The 24,365-nt window shown below is 50.1% G+C and overlaps 1 protein-coding gene across 23 annotated transcripts in view; it reads right to left on the bottom strand.

Annotated features, from left to right (window-relative positions):
• The window catches only part of DYSF (dysferlin), a 225,180-nt gene that overhangs the window by 137,771 nt on the left and 63,044 nt on the right, over positions 1-24,365 (bottom strand). For all 23 annotated transcript variants that reach the window (XM_086323838.1, XM_086323848.1, XM_086323841.1 and 20 more), the window contains 9 exons: positions 23,327-23,455; positions 22,877-22,939; positions 22,167-22,217; positions 20,338-20,368; positions 19,617-19,732; positions 14,022-14,148; positions 11,268-11,371; positions 3,214-3,282; positions 3,025-3,068 (listed from right to left, as the gene is read on the bottom strand). In XM_086323838.1, the coding sequence (XP_086179964.1) occupies positions 3,025-3,068; positions 3,214-3,282; positions 11,268-11,371; positions 14,022-14,148; positions 19,617-19,732; positions 20,338-20,368; positions 22,167-22,217; positions 22,877-22,939; positions 23,327-23,455 (734 nt within the window). The remainder of the gene's footprint in view (positions 1-3,024; positions 3,069-3,213; positions 3,283-11,267; positions 11,372-14,021; positions 14,149-19,616; positions 19,733-20,337; positions 20,369-22,166; positions 22,218-22,876; positions 22,940-23,326; positions 23,456-24,365) is intronic.

Genomic DNA, 24,365 nt, shown 5'->3' with positions numbered 1-24,365 from the left:
ATAGCAGACGAAGGAGAAAAATCAGGTGACCAGAAAGAAACTCTCTCCAAGGAAGCCCACAGTCTTAATTAGCTTAGGGTAGCTAATACATAGCTCTTTTTTTTTTTATCTGATTTTGTATGTGACAAAGCACTTCTAGCTTCCTTGATCACCAAGGATCCTTACAATGGCCTTGGGGAATAGGTACTTTTATTAAATCTCTACTGCACAGATGGAAGGAAACAGACTCGGAGACGCAAAGTCCTCGCCCAAGGTCAGCCCAGGAGGGAGGGGAGGAGCCAGGACAGAAACTGGTATCCTGACTCCTGGCCCAGCACTCTCACCAAGGTCCACACAGCTTCTGGCTCCAAAATGGGACTGGTCCTGCCTCCCCAAGGAAGGCCTCTCCCCTCCTACCCATCATAGGGGACCGTGGGGGAAGCTCCAGGACTGAGCGTTTCTGTGCAGACCCTTCCTCTGCCCCACACCTGCCCCCTTGACAACCATATGTAGTAACAGCTGGGCACCTTTTGCTGGGCACCTCCTGAGAGCCAAGCACAGTGCTGAAACTGTCACGTCATTTAATCCTGAGGCAGGATTCTGAGGCAGGCCCTGCAGTCAGCCCCAGTCTAGAGAAGAAGCCGAGGCAGGCAGGATGACAAAGGTGGGACTTGAGCAAGATATGCCTCATGGGGAAACCAGAGCCGTGCCTGCAGAAGCCTGCTGCTTCCCTGTCAGGCTAGACCGAGAGTTCTCAACCCAGAGATTTTTGACCCCGGGACATTTGGCACCTGGAAACATTTTTGGTATAGAGGGGAGCCATAGAGAGAGGCCATGATTGTAGCCAAACACCCTACAACGCACAGGACAGTCTCTCACTGCAAAGACGTTTCCAGTCCAAAAACACCACAGTGCCAAGACTGGAGGGGCAGGCTCTATCTCCTTCCAGAAGGTTCCCCGTGTGCATCTTCCCTTCTCTTGGAGCCCAGTAGCCCTCTCTTCCTGCTGTGCATCCCTTGACCACAGGCAGCTTCAGGAGATGACATCCACGTGCTTCACGGTGAAAGACCCACCTGAGCATGGTGATGTCATTTTTCTTTTAAATCTGACAGCCATGAGACACCAGGTCTTTGCTGCTCCCTTCCTTCCTCTCTGTATTTCCCGGGGAGGTGGTTAAGCATTAAAGTTTTGTATCAGGGCGGGGGCTACATTAGGAGGAGTGAATTGTCAGCACAGATCTGTATCACTTTTCATGGTGAGTGACAAGAAACGGGGGAGTAAAGAGTCCCTTAAACATTTTACAATGAGATTATCAACACCAGATAATTGACAGTTGACGACACTTCTAAACTGCCTTCATGACCAAACCCTAGAGAAGACCAGTAGCTCTTGGAGCAAAATAGGATTTCTGACCTCTGGGCTCACCTGAATCTGAATGGGAAGAGAGAGGTTTTGAGTCAGGTTTTTTTGAGGAGGAGGGGATAGTTTTGGGGGGTTTTGGTTTTTAATGAAAAGAATTCTTTAAGAACTGAATGAAAGATTAAGTTACAGAGAAAAGGCCATGTGGACCATATCGTATTTCTAGGATTCAGGTAATAGTACAAATTTATCTGAGTTTTCTGGGAAGAAAGCCCTTTTCTGGATAGGAACTTGCAGCAGCAGAATGATTTCTGGCCAAGAGTTGGGTTTTGGGGCTTGGGGTTGCTTTTGGAAAATACAGCAAGTCTGAAAATAGACTCACAATAAAAATGCCACTTCAACCTAAACCAGAGAGGCCACCACCAGATTCCGTAATGTGTTTGGATTGTACAGTATGTCGGTGCCTCACACGGCTCACACGGACTCGGGTGGGACCCATCCACAACACAGGGGTCATGGCGCCCGCATGCATTCACTCACACTGCCGCACAGACCTGTACCCAGGGCACACTCGTGCACGCACACAGCGAGGCGAAGGGACAGCTCTGTGGACGCAGAGCTCGTCGCCCCAAACCGCCTCCCACAGAGCAGATCGGCGGTCGGGGCCCCGGAGGCCTCTCCCTGCTGGCCCTCCTCACACTCCCTTCCTCTCCTCTAATTCTCACAAGCTGTTCTCTCTCAGGCTGGGGACCTGGCGCACACTTTAATGGCTCTGTGGCCTGGGGGTTTTCCCCAGTCTCTCATTATCCTCCTGGCTGGGGGCGACATGGGCCGAAGACCAAAGGACAACACGCTGGGAACCACACAGCCAAGACTCTCTGGGGGCAGAGAAAGGACAGCTCTCTCTTTGGGGGAAGCCTGGTGTAGGGAAGGCCCTGGAGATGGCACATGGGGACCCCTGCAGCCCTCGGTGTGAGACAGGGCACCTCAGTGCATGGCCCGGCGGTTAAGCACAGGCTTGAGTTCGAGCCTGGCCTCAGCTGCTTCCAGCTGTACCCCCAGACAGGGCACTCAATCTATTCAGACATGCTCCCTCGTCTGTAAGGTCGGGCCGTACCCAGAGTCGAGCTGAGCATCAGGTGAGACAGGCGTGTAAAGAGCTCACTGGGCAGAGGGCCTGGAGCACACAGACACTCACAAGAGCTAGATACTAATTTTCCAGGATGGCCCTGTGGCTACTCCCCTGCTCCTGACAGCAGTGCCATCCCCTGCTTGGGCAACCTGGCCCCCTTCTCCAGCCTGGAGATCTCTTCCATCCTACCAGCCCTTGGGGAGTCTCAGTCCACCCTCCTGGAAGCTCTGCTCTTTGCAGCCTCCTTGCCTCTGCTTATGATCCTCTCTTCATTAGGATGCCTTCATCTCGAACTTCCCCAAACCCCACTTCCCCCAGGAAGGCTCCCTGGGCCCTTCTGGCCCCAGGGATCTCTGGTTCTTGGAGCCGTCCCAACCCACTGTGAGTAAGCTTCCTAGCAGCCCACGCCCTCTCCTTCTCCGGCCTCCGTGTGAGGACACCACCTCACCTGAAACAGACTCCCCTGCTGCATGCAGACTGAACGCAAGGAAACCGAAGGACCCAGTGACCCCTGACAACAGCCACCTCTAAAGGTCCCCAGACGCAGGACTCACCAGTCTATGACACGAATCCTCATTTTCTCACACATGGATGGAAACTAAGGAGGGAAGAGAGATATGTGGGGGTGGAGGCCTTCTGAAGAAGTGGAAATCTGGGAGGCAGGCGGGAGCTGGGAAGGCTGGGAGCCCGGCCCTCCTGGGAGTGGGAGGCTGGGAGCCCTGGCTCATGGAGGTGAGGCTCACCATGGCAGGCAGTGTGACGCTCTGGTTCCACTGAGGATTGGCCGTCTTCTCCAGGATCTTGCTGCAGAGCTAGAAGACAATGAGGATAGGTGAATGGAGCTTTGAGGGGACTCTGGGTACCCCTGGGGACCACCACACCGAAGGGCACCCATTGTCAGCCAAGTTGACCACCCTTCGGGCTGGGCAGAAGGCCCTGGGGGCTATGGAACCTGAGGCAGTGGGCTTAGACACCAGGAATCTTTCCAGAGACAAAGCTCAATGGTAGGTCAGACCCACCAGGGCATGGAGGGAGGGACAGATTGTTTGAAAGTCACAAGCCTCTCCCTTATCTCATACCTCTGGCTGGAAGTTCCCTTCCCTTCCCTCCCATTATGGCCATGACCCTAAGTATGGCCACAACCCTGAGTCCAGACCAGCTTTCCCAGGAGTCCTAGCATCTGAGGCAATTCCCTTCGCCCATCAGCGCAGATCATCTGCCCCTTTGGAAGACTGTGCACGCGGGGAGGGGGAGAGGAAAAGGGAGCTGAAGGGCTGGGCAGGGGGCCATACACCAGTATTCTGAGAGGAAGATGAAAATTCAGTTAAGATACAAGCCTCATAGGCCACAGTTTGCCTCCAATCAGCCCTGCTCAAAAGACCGGGCTTTCCACAACAAGAAACCTAGCAGAGGCAAGAACTGGGTCCAAACTAGCAGCTCACAGGTTCTACTCTGCGCAGGAGTCCCCAGGGAGGCACTGATGCTGCCCGGGGCATCCTGTACCCATGCAGGGCAGCGGGCGAAGGCTCTGCCTCAGATGCTGGAAGGTTTGTGTCCTACATGGAAATAAGGAGCAGCCTTCCTCAGAGCATTGACTGTGGGCCCTGACTGTGCGAAGTATTTACATAATTATCTCATCTAATGAGCAACTGACAAGACTCTCCATCAAATGAGAGTGTGGCTTCCCTGGGGGTCAGAACTGATTCTTCATCCCTGATCCACCCAATATCGGCCCCGTGCCCATCGTCCCCTCCTCCCTGTGAGAAGAGCCCAGGCAAAGTCTGGGGGTAGGGATGGGTGCCACGATTTGGCGCTTGTGTGAGCAAAGAAAGGAGTAAGGAAAGAAGAGAATCCAACAATTAGATGGAACAAAAGGCAGAGTGGGACTCACAGTTCTCAGGAGCGGGTACACCAAGGGCTGTAAAAGCACACAGAACGATGTGCCATCTCCCTCATAATTGAAGAAATACAAACAGAACGAATGAGATACTGTGTCTCATCTATCAGAGTCATAAAAATCTCTAAAGTCTGTCAACCCTGTCTTGGCAAGGCGATGGGAAACTGCTCGCTCAGATTTTGTTGGTGGGGAGAGAACAACTCAACCTCTCCAAAGGGCAATTGGCCACTACCTTTCAAAAATTACAAATGCAGATGCCCTTTGACCTACCAGTTCTGCCTCTAGACATTATCCTACAGAAATACTTGCACATGTGCAGAATAACATGCATCTAACTCTAGTACTTTGGCCACCTCATGCGAAGAGTTGACTCATTGGAAAAGACTCTGATGCTGGGAGGGATTGGGGGCAGGAGGAGAAGGGGACGACAGAGGATGAGATGGCTGGATGGCATCACTGACTCGATGGACGTGAGTCTGAGTGAACTCCGGGAGTTGGTGATGGACAGGGAGGCCTAGCGTGCTGCGATTCACGGGGTCGCAAAGAGTCGGACACGATTGAGCGACTGAACTGAACTGAGATTATTCTCTGCAGCATGACTCCAGTTAGGGAGGACGTGGAACAACCGGCATAGCCACCAACAGAGGACAGCTTGGATAAAGAACGGCCCATCCACAGAATGGGGTGCTATGCTGCTCTAGAGAATGAGGACCACTCTACGGTATGAAACAACTTTTGAGGTGTATTATTAAGTGAAGAAAACCAAGGTGCAAAGCAGTAAGTATCATGTGCAAGCATGTGCGTTAAAGGCGTAAAGGTAAGAATTCATGGTCAGACATGTGGCATGCACATAATGAAGCCAGAATGATGCAGAAGAAACCAACGATTTCCTGCGCAAGGGAGGAGATGACCGGAGGACTGCTGGACAGGTACAGGGTGAGAGGTAGGGTTTTCATGATGGATGATAAGTAAATGGATATGGTGTACATAATAAATGTATTATTTAATTCAAAACTTAGATGAACAAAAGTTTGAAATAACAAAAGAGGAAAAGAAAGAAATGGAGGACTTTTTAATCAGACACAACAGACAGGCCCTGCCAACATCGCTCCTCAGCTCCCTGGATGAGAGGCACAGGTGGTCCCCACCATCCCCAATCCCTGCCCCCGGGGAGCCACAGGCCTTCTCCCCAGCAAGCACTTCCACCTATCTGCCCTTGGAGGTTCCCTCTGAGAGAGCCACCAAGATGTGTGTGCGGGAGCCTGAATAGCAGGGCCCCCGCCACACCACAGGCCAGCGCGACCTCTGGCCCTAGAAGCACCCAGAAGCCTTCCACCCCTGCCTCCTCTCCCCACACCGAGCTCCCTTCTCCCCCTCCTCCTTCTCCTCCTCTTATCTGTGTCTTTTTTTTTTTTTTTTTAACTCTCCTTCCCTTCATGACAGAAGGCATTTGGCCATCTGTATCAAACACTCAAAAATAAGCATGCCCTCTGACCTGGTTCTAGAAACTTCCCTATGAAAAGGCAGAGTGTGGACAAAGATTCCTATACACTGATGTTCCTCACAGAGTTGTTCATGAAAGAGGGAAATTCCAAAAAAAAAGAAATCCAAAAATAGTTTAAATGTCATGTTATATTCGTTTAATGAAATATTATAGCAGATAGCAAAAATTTATTTCAAAGGCTATTTAATAACCTAAGGAAAGTTAGACAACAAACGCAGTTTACCAAACCACGTATATATAGTTGACTTATTCTGGCAGTGGTTACTGTAAGTGAATTCTGTAAGTGAATACTGAAGCATTGCTCCCAAGGGAAACACAGGGTTAGGGGCCTGCAAGCCTCTGTCACAACATTTTTTTGGTCAACTGACCAGTAACTTTGTTTTATGTGTGCTTCTGTTTCAAGACACCTTTCTCATTATATTAATATACTGTGGGTTTATTAACACTGAACTCACAGCCAACAACACTTTAACTCAGGCCTGAACAAAACTTACCAAATACGTGGTTCTCCATGGGGCACCTCACAGTCTCCTTACACTGAGAAACACCAGGCAGCATTTCAGCACTACACTTGGGAGCCACTGTAAACGCGGACATCACCAGCGAAAAAAAAAACCCCAAAACGCAAAAACAAAAAATGACACCGAATAGACCAGGAAAAAACACATTACAGGATGAGCGCTGAAACACGCAAGGGAGCACAGCGCCCGGCTCAGCTGGCAGCACGCGCCTCAGCCAAATCGAACTGTCCGGAGCTCTGCACATGATGACCAAAGCACTGCAAGGACTGGCTTGGGGATTACAAACAAATTTTAGCAAGTAGGCAAATCTGCAAACAGACTCTGTGAATAACGAAGACAGACTGTATGCTGAATCCAACTGTATCGTGAATCCAATTTTTTTCCAGTGGGGCAGGGTGGTGAGGGCAATGGACGGGGAGAGGGGTTGGCGTGCCAGATGGAAGGCGTGAGAGCGGCAGGAAACATAAACAAACGTGAATAGTCCTCATCTCCAAGGTGGCGCACAGTACAGAAATATGAGGCATTGCTTTTCATTCTCCTTGCTTTCTGTGATTTTTTTTCTTTTTTTTTTACGATTAATAAGTTTTATTCTTGAAAAAAAAAAGTTGCTTCAAAGCCTCCCACTCTGCCTTCCAAGCACCTCCCCTGTCTTTTCCCCACACCATGAAGAAGTGTGATGCGTGCGTGAGAGGATGCACCACACACACACCCTTCTAGCCCCTCGGTAGCACGGCCAAGCCAGGTACGGTTCGCAGCCTAGATAACAGCGACACCAAGTGTCCATAAGAGGAAATGCAAAGAGGGCCAGGCCAGGGCGACACAGGGAACAAATCCCCAGGACAACTGAATCGGATGTAATGAGAAGAAGCGACACACCAGGCCAAAGAGAGGGACGGGTAGGATGAGACTGGAGATAAGGGCAGCAGAGAGAGTAGGGGAGACCACGAAGAGGTGGCTGGGGCAGACAGTGGCGGACACAGAGGCCTAGGGACCACACCAACCAGCCTGACATATTCCCTTGCCTGGGCCAGGTCCCCCACCCCCATCACCACCACCCTTCCCCAGCCCAGACATCTGTACCTTCCTAGAAAAAGCCCCAGGGACAGCCAAGGGCATCTCAGAACAGAAGAGACCTAGGGAGGTGAAGGCGCTGCAAGGAGCCAGGTGCAGCTAGGAGCCTCAGAGCGCTGAGATTCAGCTTCAAGGAAAGCCACTGAACTGAAGGCAGGCCAGTCTTGGTTCTAGTCATCATCACAGCACCCCACTATGTTGGGAATGTGGAAGAAAAACACATGTCTTGAGACATGACTTTCCTATCTCTCAAGTTGGGAAAACTAATTCTGGTCCTTGGAGTTCAGTGTCCAGCCAAACTGCCTGCTTCCTTCCTGCCTTCATTCATCTCATCACAGTCCCTCTAAGGCCAGGTACAGGGCATCAGACTCTGAGCCAAAGCCCAAACCAAAACTGCACTTGTGTAAGACCCACAGCGAGCATTTGTAGCCCAGTGTGAATGAGTTTAAAATTCGTGTTCCCTCTCTCACAGACATTTCCCATGAGCCCTGCATTAGCCTGGGTTGGAGGAGCAGCTCGAAGGCAGGAGGGGTCACATATCCAGCACCATAGTGACTGATTTTAACACACTGAATTAATAAGTATGAAGGAGCATATTAACACTCAAAGGGGAAGAAGGGAGGAGAAGTTCTTCTTTACAAAAAAAAAAATGCTAATAAAGAGAGAAGGAATGATAATGAGGGAATCACCCCTCTGCAACCCCCAGTGAATGACTAATTCGGGCAAGGAGGTCAGTGGCTAGGTTGCCCATTAGGTAAGAGGTTGTTGAGAAACAGGATATCAGCAGACTGAGATTGTGCCCACAGATTACCTGCAAAGTATAAAGCGGAGTGTGTGCTTTGACAAGGGAGAGACCTGGAGACATCACCTTAACCGAGTAACCAGCGATGGGACATGCTGACATTCTGTTTCCTGTTGTGATGCAAATGCAATGTACGAAACCTCACCTATGATGTGTTCCTGCCAAAATAGTTCATTTGAATTTAATCTGGTCCGAGACCTAACTTCGAAATACAGGGGCCAGAAAAACAAGTTAAGCAAAACCAGAAGGAAATGGTGGGACAAACCCAGGGCATGGACAAATGGCTCGTGCTCTTCAAAGATGCAATCTCATGGGCTGAGAAAAATGGGAGGGGAGATGGGAGTAAGGTTGTTACAGAAGATACCAATGCAGAGCATAAATTCCAGTTGGGTCTTAGATTGGAACAAAATTAAACCAGCTCTGAAAGACATTTGGGGGATAATCAAAGATATTTATATGAGCCAATATCTGACAAGAATAGAAAATAACTGCTAATTTCCTAGGTGTGGTAATGTTATTGTGGTTACAAAGAATTTTCTTTTTCTCAGGAGATGTATGCTGAAGCCTTTAGAGGCAAAGTGTGTAACTACGTTTCAAATGATTCAGTCAGGTGGTGTGGCGGGGGGGGGGGGGGGAGGGGGGGGATATCCATATACATAGAGAGAAAGTAAATGCAGCAAAACATTCACAATTGTTTCATCTAAGTGGAGGCTGTACCAGTGGGTAAATGTTCATTGAACAGTTTTCCAAATTTTGTGGTTTTAAATAATTTTAAAAAATGCTTCAATAAAGCATCTAATATTGATACATAGTAAAATAAAATAAAAAGCTAGACAGATAAGCACCAAACATAAATCTTGTATGATGCTTTACCGGTGATGTTATTTACTTTTTCCTGTAGTTTTCAAAATTCCTTAATAAATGTGTGCATCAATAATAAAAGAAGAAAGAAAACAAAATAAGGGAGGCGGAGGGTGGTGGTATCAGGTAGCAGGCAGAGGAAATAAGCTTATCCAAGGCCTTTCTCCTTTCTGAAATCAACCTGGACCTCAGCAATTGGTCCCCTGACCTCAAAGGTCCTTTGTTGGCGGGATGGGCAGGCAGACCCTCCTTGTTTCCAAAATGAACGTAAGAATAGATTAACTGAAAAGGAAGACTGCAAAGTGCTGTGTGAATGGGAGCGCACACCACCTCCATCATCACCCTCGCTTTTAGCGTTTGTTGTTAAGCTTGTAAAGGCTCCCCTAACTGTCCTACAACGCCTGCCTGTATGCCCGCTCCCCGCCTCTGCCTCCGGAGCAAAGCACAGCTGGCTGCAGGCGCGAGCCCTCGCGCTTGGTCCTCAGCCCTTCTGCTCTGCCCGCCCGTTTCCAATGGTGGGACCCGGGAGCCCAGCGGAGTGGGGTTCCGGGAGCCGGGGCGGAGGCCGAGCCCTCCGGAAATGTCATTCTCCCCCATTTCCAGTATTTCCACCACAGTCTCTGCTCTGAGGTTGTAGAGTAAGCGCGATCGGGCTGTTTCCCGAGGAACAGATGCTAACGAACAACCTAAAGCAATGGAAAACGGACTTAAAGAGAGCAGTGCCTAAGGCCGCGTAGAGCCCCGAGGGCTGAATTAACACAGCAAGCCTGTGTGGGTGACGGAAGCTGGATCTTGAACGATGCAGCACATTTTGCGGGGAGGAAGACCAAGAAGGAGCCAGGAGTGCACAGGCCCGGGGAAAGGCTAGAGGCGTGACCGCAGGGCAGACAAGACACACGCGCACGTGCGGGCTGTGCGGTTTGTACCCGAAGCTGAGCGCGGCGAGCGAGCCAGTGGCGCTCAAACCGGCTCGACTCCGCCCTCCGAGCGGGCTGCAGGGCCGCGTCCGCCCAGGAGGGGGCGCGATGCTCCGCACTCGCACAAAGACTGTACAAGCTAATATTGGCCATGGAGATGAGGCCAGAAAGTTCGGCTGGGTGAGCTCTGGTCAACCAGGTTATGCGGTTTGAACTTCATTTTACAGACAGGGCTGTCTTTTACACTAAATATGCTGGTGGATTTCTACGGCGAGAACCTGGACGAGAGAACGGAGGCAAGGCTGTTGTGTGGCCCGGGGGAGAGATGACAGTGGCTAGGGGCATGGAGAGAGGAAAAGAGCTCGGGATCTTTAAAGGCAAAAGCTAGCAGTGGGATCTTGATGTAGAGAGGTCAAAAAAAGAGGGAAGAATCAAGGCAGGCCCGCATTTTCTGCCTTTGATGGTGGTACTGGTAAAGACAGTAGTTTCTGGAAGTGGGGCGGTATAGGCAGAAAATGACGCCTTTACAGGGCGAGCGGGAGGTGGGTGGGCAGCACAGAGATGTGCAAAGGCACAGGGAGTTCCGGAGCTGAAGGGAAGGCTCAGAGTTAAACACAGCTGTGGATTCCTCTGTGAGAGGCGATGACTGAAGTCTGGGAGCAGCTGAGGCTGTCAGGGAGAGAAGTGCAATGGAGGAAAGAGTCCCAGCAGAAGTCAAGAGGGACAGGAGCCACAGCCCCGCTCTGGGCAGGAAGGAAGAGAGGTATGTGATCCCCAGGACCCCCACCAGAGTGGCCTTACTCCACTCAACTCCTGGCACAACTTTCTAAAAATAATCATTATGGTTTTACTGCATATTTTTTGTTTCCCTATCATTGTGCCTTCACATCTGGTTTGCTTTACTTACTATTGCCTAATTTCCCCCAAATATTCCTGTCTCTATCCACCATCCCTGTGTCCCCTCTGTGTCCATCCACACCTGTCTGTCTGTCTCACACACGTGGGCAGACCTGCGTGTGTGCACGTTAGCCCCAGAGAGCTGGGCCTGCGTGTCTCACCCCGTGTCCCGTGATCAGTGCCCCCACTCCCCACGCACACAGCCTCCCACGGCAGGCCCTGTGCACCCCGAACTCTGTGCTGCACGGCAGGACGGTGCCCAGCACCCATCCACAGAGACGCCAGCTGCCACCCTCCCGCAAGTCCTCTTGTTTACTTGCTTCTTACCATTTTCCCTGCAAAGCTGACTTCCACAAAGGGATCCACCAAGTTCTTCTTGTTACTGTCAAAGCCAAAGATCTGCCTCACGTTGTCCATCACGGCATCGTCCACTGAGGAGAAAGACATGCTGAGCACTGCCTGCTGCTCTCCATCTTCAAAACCCCCACTTCCCACTTGTGTCTCCCGACAGTCTGGGGACTCCCCAAGAGGCCACGGGCCCCTCAGCCCAGGGTTCTAGGGAAGGAGGACCATCTCCAAACAGCAGCTCCTGAAGGCACTGTGCTGCTCCTTTGCCCAGCTTCCAGAGAAAGATTGGACGTTGTTATTGTAATATCCCATTACTAGTGCCTGTCTGACATTTTCCCTTATATCCATTAGCTCAGTGATTTTCCTGAAGGTAACCAATAAGTCAATTCTGTTTTGTTTTGTTTTTTTAATTTAATCTATGCTGCTTCAAACCAATGTTTTACTAATTACCTGTATTTTTACATATGTATTTATAGATGATAGATGTGTATATGCACGTATGTGTGTATACATATATATGCTCTGTATAATGGTACGTATGTATATGAAGGGCTTCCCTGGTGGCTCAGATGGTTAAGAATCTGTCTGCCATGCAGCAGACCCAGGTTCAATCCCTGGGTTGGGAAGATCCCCTGGAGAAGGAAACGGCAACCCACTCCAGTATTCTTGCCTGGAAAATTCCATGGACAGAGGAGCCTGGCGGGCTACAGTCTAGGGGGTTGCAAAGAGTCAGATACAACTGACTGACTAGCAAATTCGTGTACATGAATGAGAAAATGAGAGAAGGGGACACTTAACAACTGTATACCTGCCAATGTCTGCCTACATGAATACAACAGTTAACAAATATTTAGCAAATGTTTATGTTCTATTTACCCATGTATTCTTTTCTTATTTATATTTAAACAACACTGCAGACAACTAAACATCATCATCCCCTTCACCTGAGCAAAGCAGACATTTGTTTCCCCAGCCCCCTTTGGAAGCTCCCCAGCCTCACTTCTGCATAGTGTCAACCAACAAATGCAGAATGTTCTAAACATGTATTTTAATCCCATTACTTATTTAAAGGGTTTCCCCACGATTTTGGTTCAATTAAACATGTACAGAAGGAACCCATTTATTGGTGTCATTAGTCAAAGCAGAAACCCTCAAACAATTAGCTTCATGCAAAACTTGTAAACGGGGACCCAAGGAGTCCCTGACTACGTGTTCTCTTGGACTCAGCTAGCAACAGCGCCTGGTATAATTCTGCTAATGCACGCTCCAAAATGGCGGCTCATAGCCTGCAGCGAGAAAACCACCAGGAGCCTTTTAAAACTGCCGGTGGGTGAGCCCCACCTGAAACCAAGCCAATCTGAAACACTGGGGGAAGGGCCCAGCATCTGCACTTCCTTAAAGCTCCAGAGGTGATTTAATGTACAGTCTGGGTTGACCCCCACGGCTCCAGAATATTGAGCATAACTCCCCCAGCATGCACTGAGCACACAGAGCAGGGCTAGCACAGGGTTCGCCACTGTGAGAAGCCAGGCAGTGGCCACCGTAGCCTTCCTGGGGTGATGAAGGCTCGGCCACAGCTACGGTGACCCGCTGTCCCAGTTTATCAGGGAAGGAGGAGCTTCCTGGGATGTGGGACTTCCAGTGCTGAAACCAGGACAGTCCCAGGCAAACTGGACACCCAGGAGTCTCCACTCAGTGGAGACACTGAGCCCTTCTAACATTTCAGCAACTGCTTCCCCAGCCAGGGGCTGCCAGTCTTCAGCCGGGGGCTTCCTAGAGGAGGGAAGGAGAATCGGTGGGAGCCAGGCATAAGCACACAACAGAATGGAAATGGTGCTGATGCTTTTCAGCATCAGGAAATGGTGCAGGAGACTGCTTTTCCCCTAAGAACAGTCCCCACACCCTTGGGAAACCTAGAGAGGGTGTGAGGCTTCCCCAGACAGCAGAGCAGAAGGGAAGCTGGGCTGGCACAGATCTAGCAAACCCTTGGGTGCAGAAGCCAGGCCAGGAGGAGGCAGGGAGGGAGCCGGGGGCCAGCCCCTCCCTGTCCTTCCTGCAGGGACCTGAGGCAGCCCAGCCCAGGGTCCCAGCGTGCATTAGCAGAATTATACCAGGCGCTGTTGCTAGCTGAGAGAACAAGTAGTCGGGGACTCCTTGGGTCCCTGTTTACAAGTTTTGCATGAAGCTAATTGAGGGTTTCTGCTTTGACTAATGACACCAATAAATGGGTTCCTTCTGTACATGTTTAATTGAACCAAAATCGTGGGGAAACCCTCTAAATAAGTAATGGGATTAAAATACAGGTGTAGAACATTCTGCATTTGTTAGTTGAAACTATGCTCTCCCCTAACGTGAGCCAAGAATATGGTGCATGGAGCGGTCCAGCAGCCAGACCAGGCCTAGGAGATGCTGAACCGGACCTAGGGACCGCTAGTACTCTGAGGACTGCCTGCATCTCTGTGACTTCACCAGCATTGATATTACTTCTCATTAATTCTGGCTGCTTTTCTCCTAAGAACAGTCTAGAGAGGGTGTGAGGCTTGCCCAGACAGCAGAGCAGAAGGGAAGCTGGGCTGGCACAGATCTAGCAGATCCTTGGGTGCAGAAGCCAGGCCAGGAGGAGGCAGGGAGGGAGCCAGGGGCCAGCCCCTCCCTCTCCTTCCTGCAGGGATCTGAGGCGGCCTAGCCCAGGGTCCCCCCGTCACAGTCACCCAGCAAGGGCCCCACACTCACTCTGTGGCAAGTCCTCGGCCCTGAAGACCTTCAGACAGAAGTGCGCTCCACGGAGGGCCACGCCGATCGGCCTAAGCAGGTTGCTTTCGATGTCCTCCTTGTCTTCAGAGGGGTCTTTTCTCTCCAACTACAATACAACCAAATCGGACGACTTAATGAGTCCCCAAGCACAGCGTTTTCCCTTCCTCTTCTGGGAGCTCGACCAACACACTTAAACAGTGCATCTTGAAGACAGGCAGATTTCATCCTGCCCACTCGTAGCCTGTGATCTGCAGCAGGTTCCTTAGCCTGAGACTCAGCTTCATCTGGACAGTGGAGACAATGACACTGACCTCCCAGGCTCTGGGAGGGTCGACTTCAATAATGTGTCAGTGCACGTGTCACCAGCAGGCACTCAAGAACCACATCTCCTTCCCAACCCGCCCATTAAAAATAGCGCAGAAGTGGCAGCCGTCAAGGCTGGCCACCGTCTTCAGTAACGTCTGTCCCTTCACCTGACCAGTATTTATTTAACAACTAAGAAGTGTCAGCCTCCTGCGGGGGGTGAGGGATGTAGCAGTAGATAAGCTGGACAGAGGTCCTGCCTGCGTGGCACTCACCATTTCACAGTGAAAGACACCTTTAAGCAAATGACTGCAACAGCATGTGCTGAGTGTTTTGATTAGAACAGTAATAATAAAAATAATATATATTGATTTTATACATGCTCTCATTTAATTCTGACAGCAAGCCCCATGAGCAGTGGGTCTCGAACTTGGCTGTACATTAGAAACAGGAGAGTCAGTGTCTTGTGGACTACTGCTGCACATTCCAACTAAAACACGGGTTCTGGTTCAACAGGTCTGGGGTGGAGCCCAAGCCTCTGCATTCCAACAAGTGCCCAAGTGATGTCCATGCTGCAGGGGGCCAGGGCCTAGAATACCCCACTTTACAGATAAGCTGGATGAGAGTTCACAGAGGTTGGATGCAGAACTGGGGCGGGCGGGGGGGGTGGGATTTAGGGAGAACGGAGCAAGAGGGCTGGTAACTATGGACACTGGGGGAGGGAACAGTGTTGGTGGTAGCCCAGCATTGAGACCTGGATGATGGATCCAGGCAGAGGCACCAACTTGCGCAGAGCAAGGGCTGACGTGCAGTTTGAGGAACAAAAGATCCACCTGCTGCACTTGGGCAGCTGAGGGGCAGATGATAGAGGAGAGGTGGCCCAAGGCCATGCCCAGCAGTCCACTCCTTGCAAAGCTGCCTGGACCATCCTCACTCCGTCTGCATGTAGAAACCGGCTTCAGAATCCCTGCAGCCAAATTCTCCATCCCAGAGTGCCTCGTGTCACACAAGAGCCCGGGAAGGAGCTGTTAATAGCTCTACACTTTCTTCAGCTCACATGGGAAGAAAATGATCCCCTCCTCTGCTTTCAGTCATCCACACCACTGTTCGTTCCCACAGGCCACAATCACTGATCGAGCACCTGTTGTGTCCAAGACCTGTACTAGGCGAGAGGGGAGATAAAAGGGTCCATATTTACTATATTCTCCCTGACCTCAACAAACTGAGTCTCAGTGACAGAGACGGACACAACAGCTAACCAAACTAACGAAACATGGGGTGGTGACCGAAAGGAAAGATCCATCAGTTTCCCTGGAGGACAAGGCAGCCATTGTGGAGGAAGTAGCATCTGGACTGGGTCTTGAAGAACAAAGTGACTTTTGGTCAACAGAGGCAGAGAAGGCCTTCCGACAGGTGGAAAGACAAGGACGGAAGTACACTCTGGAAAGGGTCACACTGACTGGCGTGGCCACAGCACGGAGTCCATGCAGGTGCACACCAGCAAGTGGCCCTGCGAAATCAGCCGGAGGCCAAATGCTAATGGCCTTGAGTGTGATGCTGAGGATTCTGGACTTCATCCCGAAAGTAACTGGCAGGCAGGGTGGGTCACTGGAAGATTTTTAAGAGGAGACTCACGTGATTTGTGCATGCATACATGCTAAGTCACTTTAGTCGCATCCAACTCTGCGACTCCATAGACCATAGCCCACCAAGCTCCTCTGTCCATGGGATTCTCCAGGCAAGAATATTGGAGTGGGTTGCCACGCCCTTCTCCAGGGGATCTTCCCAACCTAGGGATCGAACCTGTGTCTCTTATGTCTCTTGCATTGGCAGGTAGGTTCTTTACCAGTCGTGCCACCTGGGAAGCCCATCATGTGATTGTACCTGGGTTTAAAGAAGGTGACTTTGGTGGTAATGTGGAGGCTAACTAGATTCACAGCGGCTGAACCACATCTTTATTCACAGGAAGGCCCAGATAAGATATGTGAGAGCCTGACCTTGGTCTCTGGTCTTGGGATTGGAAAGAGGAGAAGCATGCAGCGTGATCGTCACACCAACGAGACTGGCCAACTGTGTGCATCTTGACTTCCAGGTTTGGACTGAGGGATGAGGAAGGGTGTTCAGGGCTCTGACCTGGGGGACCAAGGGGACGATTGCCACTTCCCAAGATATCACCTAACATAGGAGTGGTCACCAAATGATACTGGGTTCCCATGGTGAAGTCAGAGGGGCCAAAGGGACGTGTTCATGTGCTTTGTTACAGGAAACTGAAACCGAGCATCTGGAGCTGCGAGGATCCAGGCTGGAGGTGAGCAATTTAGGAGCCCAAGTGGACAGAGACGGGCTCCTCCACAGATAGACAAATACGCTGCAAAATCTGGCTGAGGCCAGATTGTCATGGGCCTTGAATGTCATGTCAAAGGCACAGCAGAGAGGCAGGCAGTGAAATCCTATTGAGCTGCTGAATTTGAAGAATCCAGTTTTTTAAAAAAAGGAAAAGAATGAGGGGAGTCATAGATGCTGAAGGAGGAGAGAGTTTCAGGTAAGACATGCCTCTGGAATCAAACACTGTGCAGCAGCAGATCAGATTAATGAGAGAAGAGCTCCCGGGACTTGGCAATGGGTGGGCTTAGGCAAGTGGTTCAGGGAAGGAGGTGATGGGAGGCACACTGAACCAATGAAGGAGCGAGCAGCTGGTGAAGGACTGGAGAAAGGGGACGTGGGGTCCTCTCAAGAGTTAGGTAGCCTTGAGGATGGCTGAAAGGACGAGGAAAACAACTTGGACAGGAGAGGTGAAAGCAAGGGTATTCTGAGATCAGGAAATCTGGAGCCTCGTTCAGACCAGAGGACAGGAGCCAGAGAAGAGGCAGAACAGACTGAACAAGAAAGCCGGCAGGGCTCAAGCACATGCGAGGGAGGTGGGGAGAGGGAGAGGGAGGGAAGAGGAACTTCAGCCCTCACGTCTCTGCCACTGTGCAACTCTGCCTCTCTAAGGGGAGCGGAGGCCGGAGCTTAGGAAAAACCAGAAAGTTAGGAAACAGCCACCATGGAGAATGGGATAAGAAGCAAACATCACCCAAGTAAAAGAAGAGGTGGACAGCACTTCCAGGTGACTTCTGCCACCAAAGCTGACCAAAGGGTGGTATGGACAGTATGTCATGGGGAGGGTGGGGAACACGGAGATACAGCAGCAAACCCCAGGGCTAGCGAGCACCAAGCGAGAGAGAGGATGGGAGCCGGGCACCAGGCTGCAGGAGGCAGCTGATGGGCGGGGAAACAGACAGGGGTCAGGGCTGTAACCTCAGTGAGGAAGAACCACTCACTGAGGGTGAGGGAGGGAAGGAGGCAGAAAGGAACTGCTGGCGAGAGGGATTTCTCAGCTCAAGGGCTTAAAGAAGGTAAGATCAGACGTTGACGGCTCATCAGGGAGGACACACTGGTCTCGGAACAATGGCAAACAAGGAAACCTGCCAGCAAGGACCCTCCTGCCCCAGGGGTAGGTAACAGTCCAGGAGACCAGAAGGAGGGAAATAACCAGAGAGGCGGGTTTCAGAGAAGAAGGCAGTGCTGAAGTTGGGAAGCTGCCATGGGAAACCAAAAGATGGCCACGCTTCCCATTCCAAAGACCATGGTGAGCTGGACCAGAAAACACAGGCTTCCTTCTGAGCCGGTCTCAATAAAAGTGGTTTCATCTGGGAAAAACCAGGATCCGATGAATGGGGAGCGGAAGAAGGAGTGTTTTAGGAAAGGAGAACACATTCAGAGATGCCCTGCAGGAGCACGAAGGCACAGCGTCTGGAGAGACGAGCTGCAGAGGAACAGGGGATGAGAGGGCAGGGGAGGCGCCCTTGGGAGGGACTGGGCCGCCTGAGCTCTGCCGGGCCTTGCACAGTACTTGGGGCTGCCCCAATCCCTCCCACCGGGGTGCCTGAGCCTGCATCATCAGCCAGCTCTTCAGCCTTAACCTCCTCAGGGACCTTGCCCTCCACCTCCCCATCACACACGGCTTTCCCCAGGGACTCCACCTCCCCAGCCCTCCCCTGGAGACCCGCTTTCCCCCACTCCTGCCTCCCCCTGCCTTGATCATTTCAGTATCTGCTTCACCATTTGTGTATCTGATTTCCAGTTTTCCCATGAGATAGTCAATATCCACAAGGACAAGTCACTCACCAACACAGGTCCTTGTCTTCCACCAACAGCATCTTAATCTTCCCTCCCCTGCAGCTGCTAGAGGAACAGCCACGTCTCAAATCTCCAGCCGCTCAGAACCAACGCTCCAGGAAAACCTTGACCTTGAGACCCTTCTCTAAAAACAGCCTCCATACTATCTACCTTCTCCAATCCCCCTCATACCACGGGAGGCACTCAACACAGAGCTTGGCACACAGCAGGGGTTTAAAAAATGTGTGTTCCCTAGCCCTTCCCTATTATTTGTCCTCCTCATCAGGCTGGTCCTCCCTCACCCTCCCTGCCAGGCTCATCAGCTCCCCAGCCCCATGCCTCCACCACGCCTGCCTCATCCATGCCTAACAGCGCTTCCATCCACCTACCTTCTGGGTCCTGGCCACTGAGTATTAGGAGGCTTTCCCACAAAGCCTCCAGCTCCTGTGTCTGCTCCGAAATCCTTTGGTTTTGTCTGTGTGTGTATGTGTATTGTGCATGAGAGTGTATATGTGAGTGTATGTGTGTACACTGGAGTATTACTCATCCATTAAAAAAAAATGAAATAATGTCATTTGCAACAACAAGGACGGACCCAGAGATTGTCATACTGAGTGCAGTGAGTCCGAGAAACACAAACGTCATATATTGCTTATATGTGGAATCCAAATAAATGATAAAAATGAAGTTATTTACAAAATAGAAATAGACTTCCAAACCTAGGAAACAAATTTATGGTTACCAGAGGTGGCGGGGCATAAATTAGGAATTTGGGATTAACACACTACTATATATAAACAATGACATACTGTACAGCACAGGGAATTCTACTCAATACTTATAATAATCTCTAAGGAAAAAGAATCTGAAAAGGAATAGATATACCCTATATATAGATGGGAGAATATGCACAAAAGTATTAATGATGGTTCTCTGATGGGCAGAATGATGAGTGATTCATTTCATATTTATGCTTTCCCACATGTTCTACATTTCTCACAATTGCCACGTATTCTTTTAAATCAGAAAAGCTAAAGTTTTTTGTTTGTTCATTTGGTGCCCCCATGGCCCGGTGGTAGTGCTTATGAGGAGGACGAGGAATGTACTCACGGGGGCTTCATCTCCAGGCCCCAGCACACAGAGACTCGCTTTCAGGTAGCCTCTGGCCCCAGCAGAGAAATCGTCAGGATCTGAGAGCAGCAGCCACTTCCTGAGGTAGGCATGTCCTAAGGGAACAACACCCTTGGTGACCCCAAATTGGAAGGACCCAAGTCTGCGACCACACCGGAGAGCCCAGGGTGGACTCCACTGGGTGAGATGAAGAACTCATCTACCCAGACATGGGGGAAGGACTTCCAGTTCTAAAATAAAAGGTATTTTGAGTGTTCATTCAGGTCCAAATCAGAAATGTCAACAGACACCACTATCAGAGGCTGCCAAAGCCAGACCCCAGGCCATTTTCCTCCCCTTCAGGAAGTAACCAGACCAGACCAGAGACCAAGGTGCGGAGAAATCCTAGACTTGTCGTCCAAATGACTCATCCATCTGGAGGAACCCCAGCCTCCAGCAATCTTTGCTTAGGGCTTCCAGTTTAGCATCCCAACTGGGCCAGCTGAAACCCACATGAGGGTTTGATATTCCTGGGGACCTGTTTTACCCAGAAAATGAAAGCTGCCCTCTCTTTATTCCTGCAGCCTCACCTCCAAGATCAGACTCTACCTCTAAAGTCTAAAATCCCCAAGAAGAAAAGATGAGTGTCCCAAGTGGGTGCCCCCATGCAGCCAGAACCCAGATGCAAAGACCTGCCCAAGAGGGTGACAGGGCGACTCACGGGGCTCTCGGTAGATGCTGCCCACGTCCAGCTGAAAGCAAACAGAAGAGGCACAGGTCACGGTCCTGCCAGCAGAGTGTTAAACAAAGTATGATGCATGAAAATAAAAAATCTGATGCATTAAAAATCATGTTTTCAAGAACATTTGGAGACATGAGAAAATGTTGGTCACCTGTTATTACATGGGGAAAAAGTGGAATATATCTTGATTGAAGTTTGGTGAAGTGTATCTATGCATAGAAAAGCCAGAGCAAAGGAAACATGCTGGATGGCAACTGCACTACCTCTGGGTGGCAGATTTGGGTGATTTTTATTTTATTCTTATTTTTTCCTATATTATATAATTTTCTATTAAAAAAAAACCCTACAGGTTTTGATGTGATGGTAGGGGAGGTTATGCATGTGTAGGGTGGGGGCATATGGGAACTCTGTACTTTCCACTTTTGCTATGAACCTAAAATTGCTCTCAAAAACTACAAAGTTTTTTAAAATCATGGATTACTTTTATAATTAGGGAAAAAAAATTTTTTTAACCTCACCCTTGGGTTCTTACAATAAGAGACACAAAACATAAGACCCCACTTATTATAGAATGACTCAAGCTCAATCCATTCTTTAAAAAAAAAAAAAAACTGCTTCTCTAGAAAAACAGATTCCGTTTTCTATCTGTGACTATTTCTCAGAGAAGGGGCCGTATTTTATTTGGAAAGCAGAAGGAGGGTCAAATAAACCTGTGCCCTTTCTTTCCATTTGAGAAATTCTTGAAGATTCAAAACTGAGAAAATCAATAAGAATGACATTAAAACGCCATTTGTGAAGATCTCCAGTACCCGCCCGTTGCCTTGACGCTAATCTGTTAAACACATCCCATGCTATCAGTTCAAGGTCCTCTGCGGGTTCATTTCTGCACGTCTGGGACACATGAAGGGGCAGGGTCAGCCCACACCGCCTCCTGGGCGACTCCCAATCTGGACCCATTCCCCAGCCCTGGTGAGCTCAGAGTACTGAGCACTGGTGTCGCGCTGGCCCCAGATGGCCAGACTGAGGAAGAGAGCTGCCCAAACTCAGGGCCCACACTGCCTCTCCAGGATGCAAAGACAAATGTGGATTAACAGTAAGAAGCTGAACTCCCCCTGTTGGAGAGAAGGGGGGCAATTTGCCTCTCCTCTCTTTTTCTCAGAATGTTTTCCTTGGAAAACTTGTCAATATAAGTACTTTCCCTGACTCTTTGAAATGTATCTTTTTAGAAGCCAGATAAGTCATTCCTCAGCTTTAGGACCCAGGAGTGCCTTTCCCCAGGCTCTCCAATCTCTGGCAAGGGAAGGGCCTACCTTAACCAAATTGTAAAACTACCTCCCATCATAAAAATGCAAGTTTGTTTTCTGATTTTTCTTGTGACTGTCACCCCAATTACCAGGTAAAGTCAGGATGAACCATGTGTACTGAAGGCGCTATCCTGGCCACTCACATGGACATTAGTAATTGTTTATTGTTCATCTCAAGAATACGCATGGAATGGGTTGTGTCTGCTTGGCTCTATACAGGATTTCTTTCTGTCTTCGCAATCTCTTATCAGATGGCCCACAATACCATCGTATTGGTTTAATGCTTATTCAATAACAAAAGCACTCTCTTTCTCTACTACCTTTGTGAAGAGGATTTCTGGGTTAGGAGAAGATCTTGTTTAGATTTTATCATCGTATTTTTCCAAACACAGACCAAGACAGACAGGCCTCTGAGCACCAATCCTGCCCATCATCCACAGAGTTTCCGCTAATGTGGATGGATAAATGAGAACTGATTGCTTTCAAAGAGAATAAACCATTTACCCGGAACTCCCCGATGAGAGCATCTGTTCTGAGGGAACAGGAGTCCACCACCTGAAAGGAAAACAAACTAAAATTCTTGTCCACAAGTAAACGTTGGCCCAGACAGGTCCCAGCCCAGTTGCTCCTCCTTCCCAAATAATAACAGCCCACACTCTCGACAGCACTGGCTCTATCCCGGAGATTATTCCAAGCAATGCTTAACCCTCATGAGAACCCCACAAGTAGCTACTATTATCGTTCCCATTCTCCAGATGAAGAAAGAGGCACAGAGGCCACTTGTACAGAAGCACACGTCCTCTCCCCGGCATAGGCAGGACTAGAAGCCAGATAGGTTGGCTCCAGAGCCCACACTTCTAGCCACTCAACTATACTGCCTTTCAGAGGAAGCGAGGATGATGGAAAGAGCTAAGGTCCAATGAAACAAAACCTTGGCCAGAAGCAGACATATAGACAAACAAAATAAGATGAAAATCAAAGGACCACAGCACGAATGAGTCTGGTCCCTGGGGAAGCTGGGCGGCGTCAGGGCCTCCCCACTCCACTGCAGCCTGCATCCAAGCCCGAAGGCATCTTTGTGCCAAGCGGACGGGGAGGGGGGAGCGCGAGGCTGTGAGCTGCTCCCTGTCACCCGGGCTCGGCGTCTAAGCTTCTCCCACACGCACGCACACACACACAGAGCCCACAGAAAGCGTCCGATGGCTGGCACGTACCGTGATGAAGATGGGCTCATTGAACAGCTCCGCGGGAGAGTCAAACACATTGAAGAAGAGAGTCTGTTGGTTCAGGGCGAGAGGGAGACAGATGAAGGCCCGCTGAGCCCGGGGCCAGGAGGAGATGGCCACCGCCCAGCCTCCAGGGCTGGTCCACACAGTGAGTGTGCGGTGGGCTCAACCCAGCACCAGGCTCTGGGGATTCAACCTCACGGAAGTGGTCATCTCAAGGACAGGGTGGCCGGTCCCACGGATGGTGGGGGTGTGGAGCAGGGGGAGCCCAAGGCAGGAGTAAGAGCAGGAGCCCTCTCTGCAGTTCCTCAGATAACCTACTCAGGACCGGCACTGCTCTCCACCCAATGTTTGTGCCATCTGCAAAACCTGAGTGAACTGCCAGGCGTCTGCTGTGCGCTCCCACCAAGGCACTAGCCCTAACCCAGGGGCTCCCACCTCATTGAAGATGGGGCTGTTTCCTTTGTGGATCCGCGTCCGCTTGGTCTGCCCAGCAGCGGTGACCTTGACCACAGGCTTGATGTTCACCCCTGGCAGCTGGCGTCCCTTGATCACCTGGACCCTGATCTGAAAGCCAGGAGAGGCTATGAGCCGGAGGAGAGGAAGAAGTCAGGCACGCACCCCCACCCCCACGCGAGAGTCAGAAATCTCAGGGCCCACCCTCACAGCCAGCCTCTTGGGATAGGTATTAAAAAGGAATTAGGAAGAACATCGTAAGAACAGTATTTTCCCACCAAGGTCCTTGGCATCTATAACACTCCATGGTGCCTCATAAGAGCTGCCAGGCTGCCCCAGGTAAGTTGCCAGCAGTAAATTCCAGGGGTGGCCCGAGAATCCAGTCCCTGTTCAGTTCCTGCACAAGCCCCATCTCAGACCCCTCGATGGTGATGTTCTTGGGGGACTTGAATACTCCTCACTGACAATTCCCTCAGAGGTCAGAGCTACATAGTGATGCAACCCCACTTCATCCTTATATAGTATAAGATGCAGCACAGAATGTCTGACATTCTTAGAAGTGAGTTTTCTTCATTGAACTTTCAATAAATGAGGGTTTCAAGAACATCTGTGCCTCCAAAGTTATGCAAAAGATTTAAGAATATTACGTTTTAAAGTGTTAAAACTTTCATGAAAAAATACAGTGTTTACTGGTTCTAATTTCTAACCAGCAATTATTTATTTTAAAAATAAGCTGCTGTAGGATATATTATCAATAGCAATGGGAAGAGGGAGTGAGTGATCTTTATTCTTTTCATTGTATTTTTCAAATTTTCTACCAAAAAAAATCATTTTTTTCATTTATTACTTATTTGGCTTCACTGGGTCTTAAATGTGGCATGTGGGATCTAGTTCCCTGACCAGGGATCGAACCTGGGCCCTCTGCATTAGGCGTCTTAAGCACTGGACCACCAGGTAAGTCCCAAAAGGTTTTTGTTTGTTTGTTTGTTTTAAGGAGAAAACAATGGCATGTCTTGCAAAT

This window comes from Bos grunniens, chromosome 11 (assembly GCF_055505025.1).
Source record: "Bos grunniens cultivar Pamir isolate PY7600 chromosome 11, Bosgru_T2T1.0, whole genome shotgun sequence".
NCBI classification, from domain to species: Eukaryota; Metazoa; Chordata; class Mammalia; order Artiodactyla; family Bovidae; genus Bos; species Bos grunniens.
The sequence above is the reverse complement of the archived record's forward strand: the minus strand, read 5'-3'. Positions and strand labels throughout refer to the sequence as shown.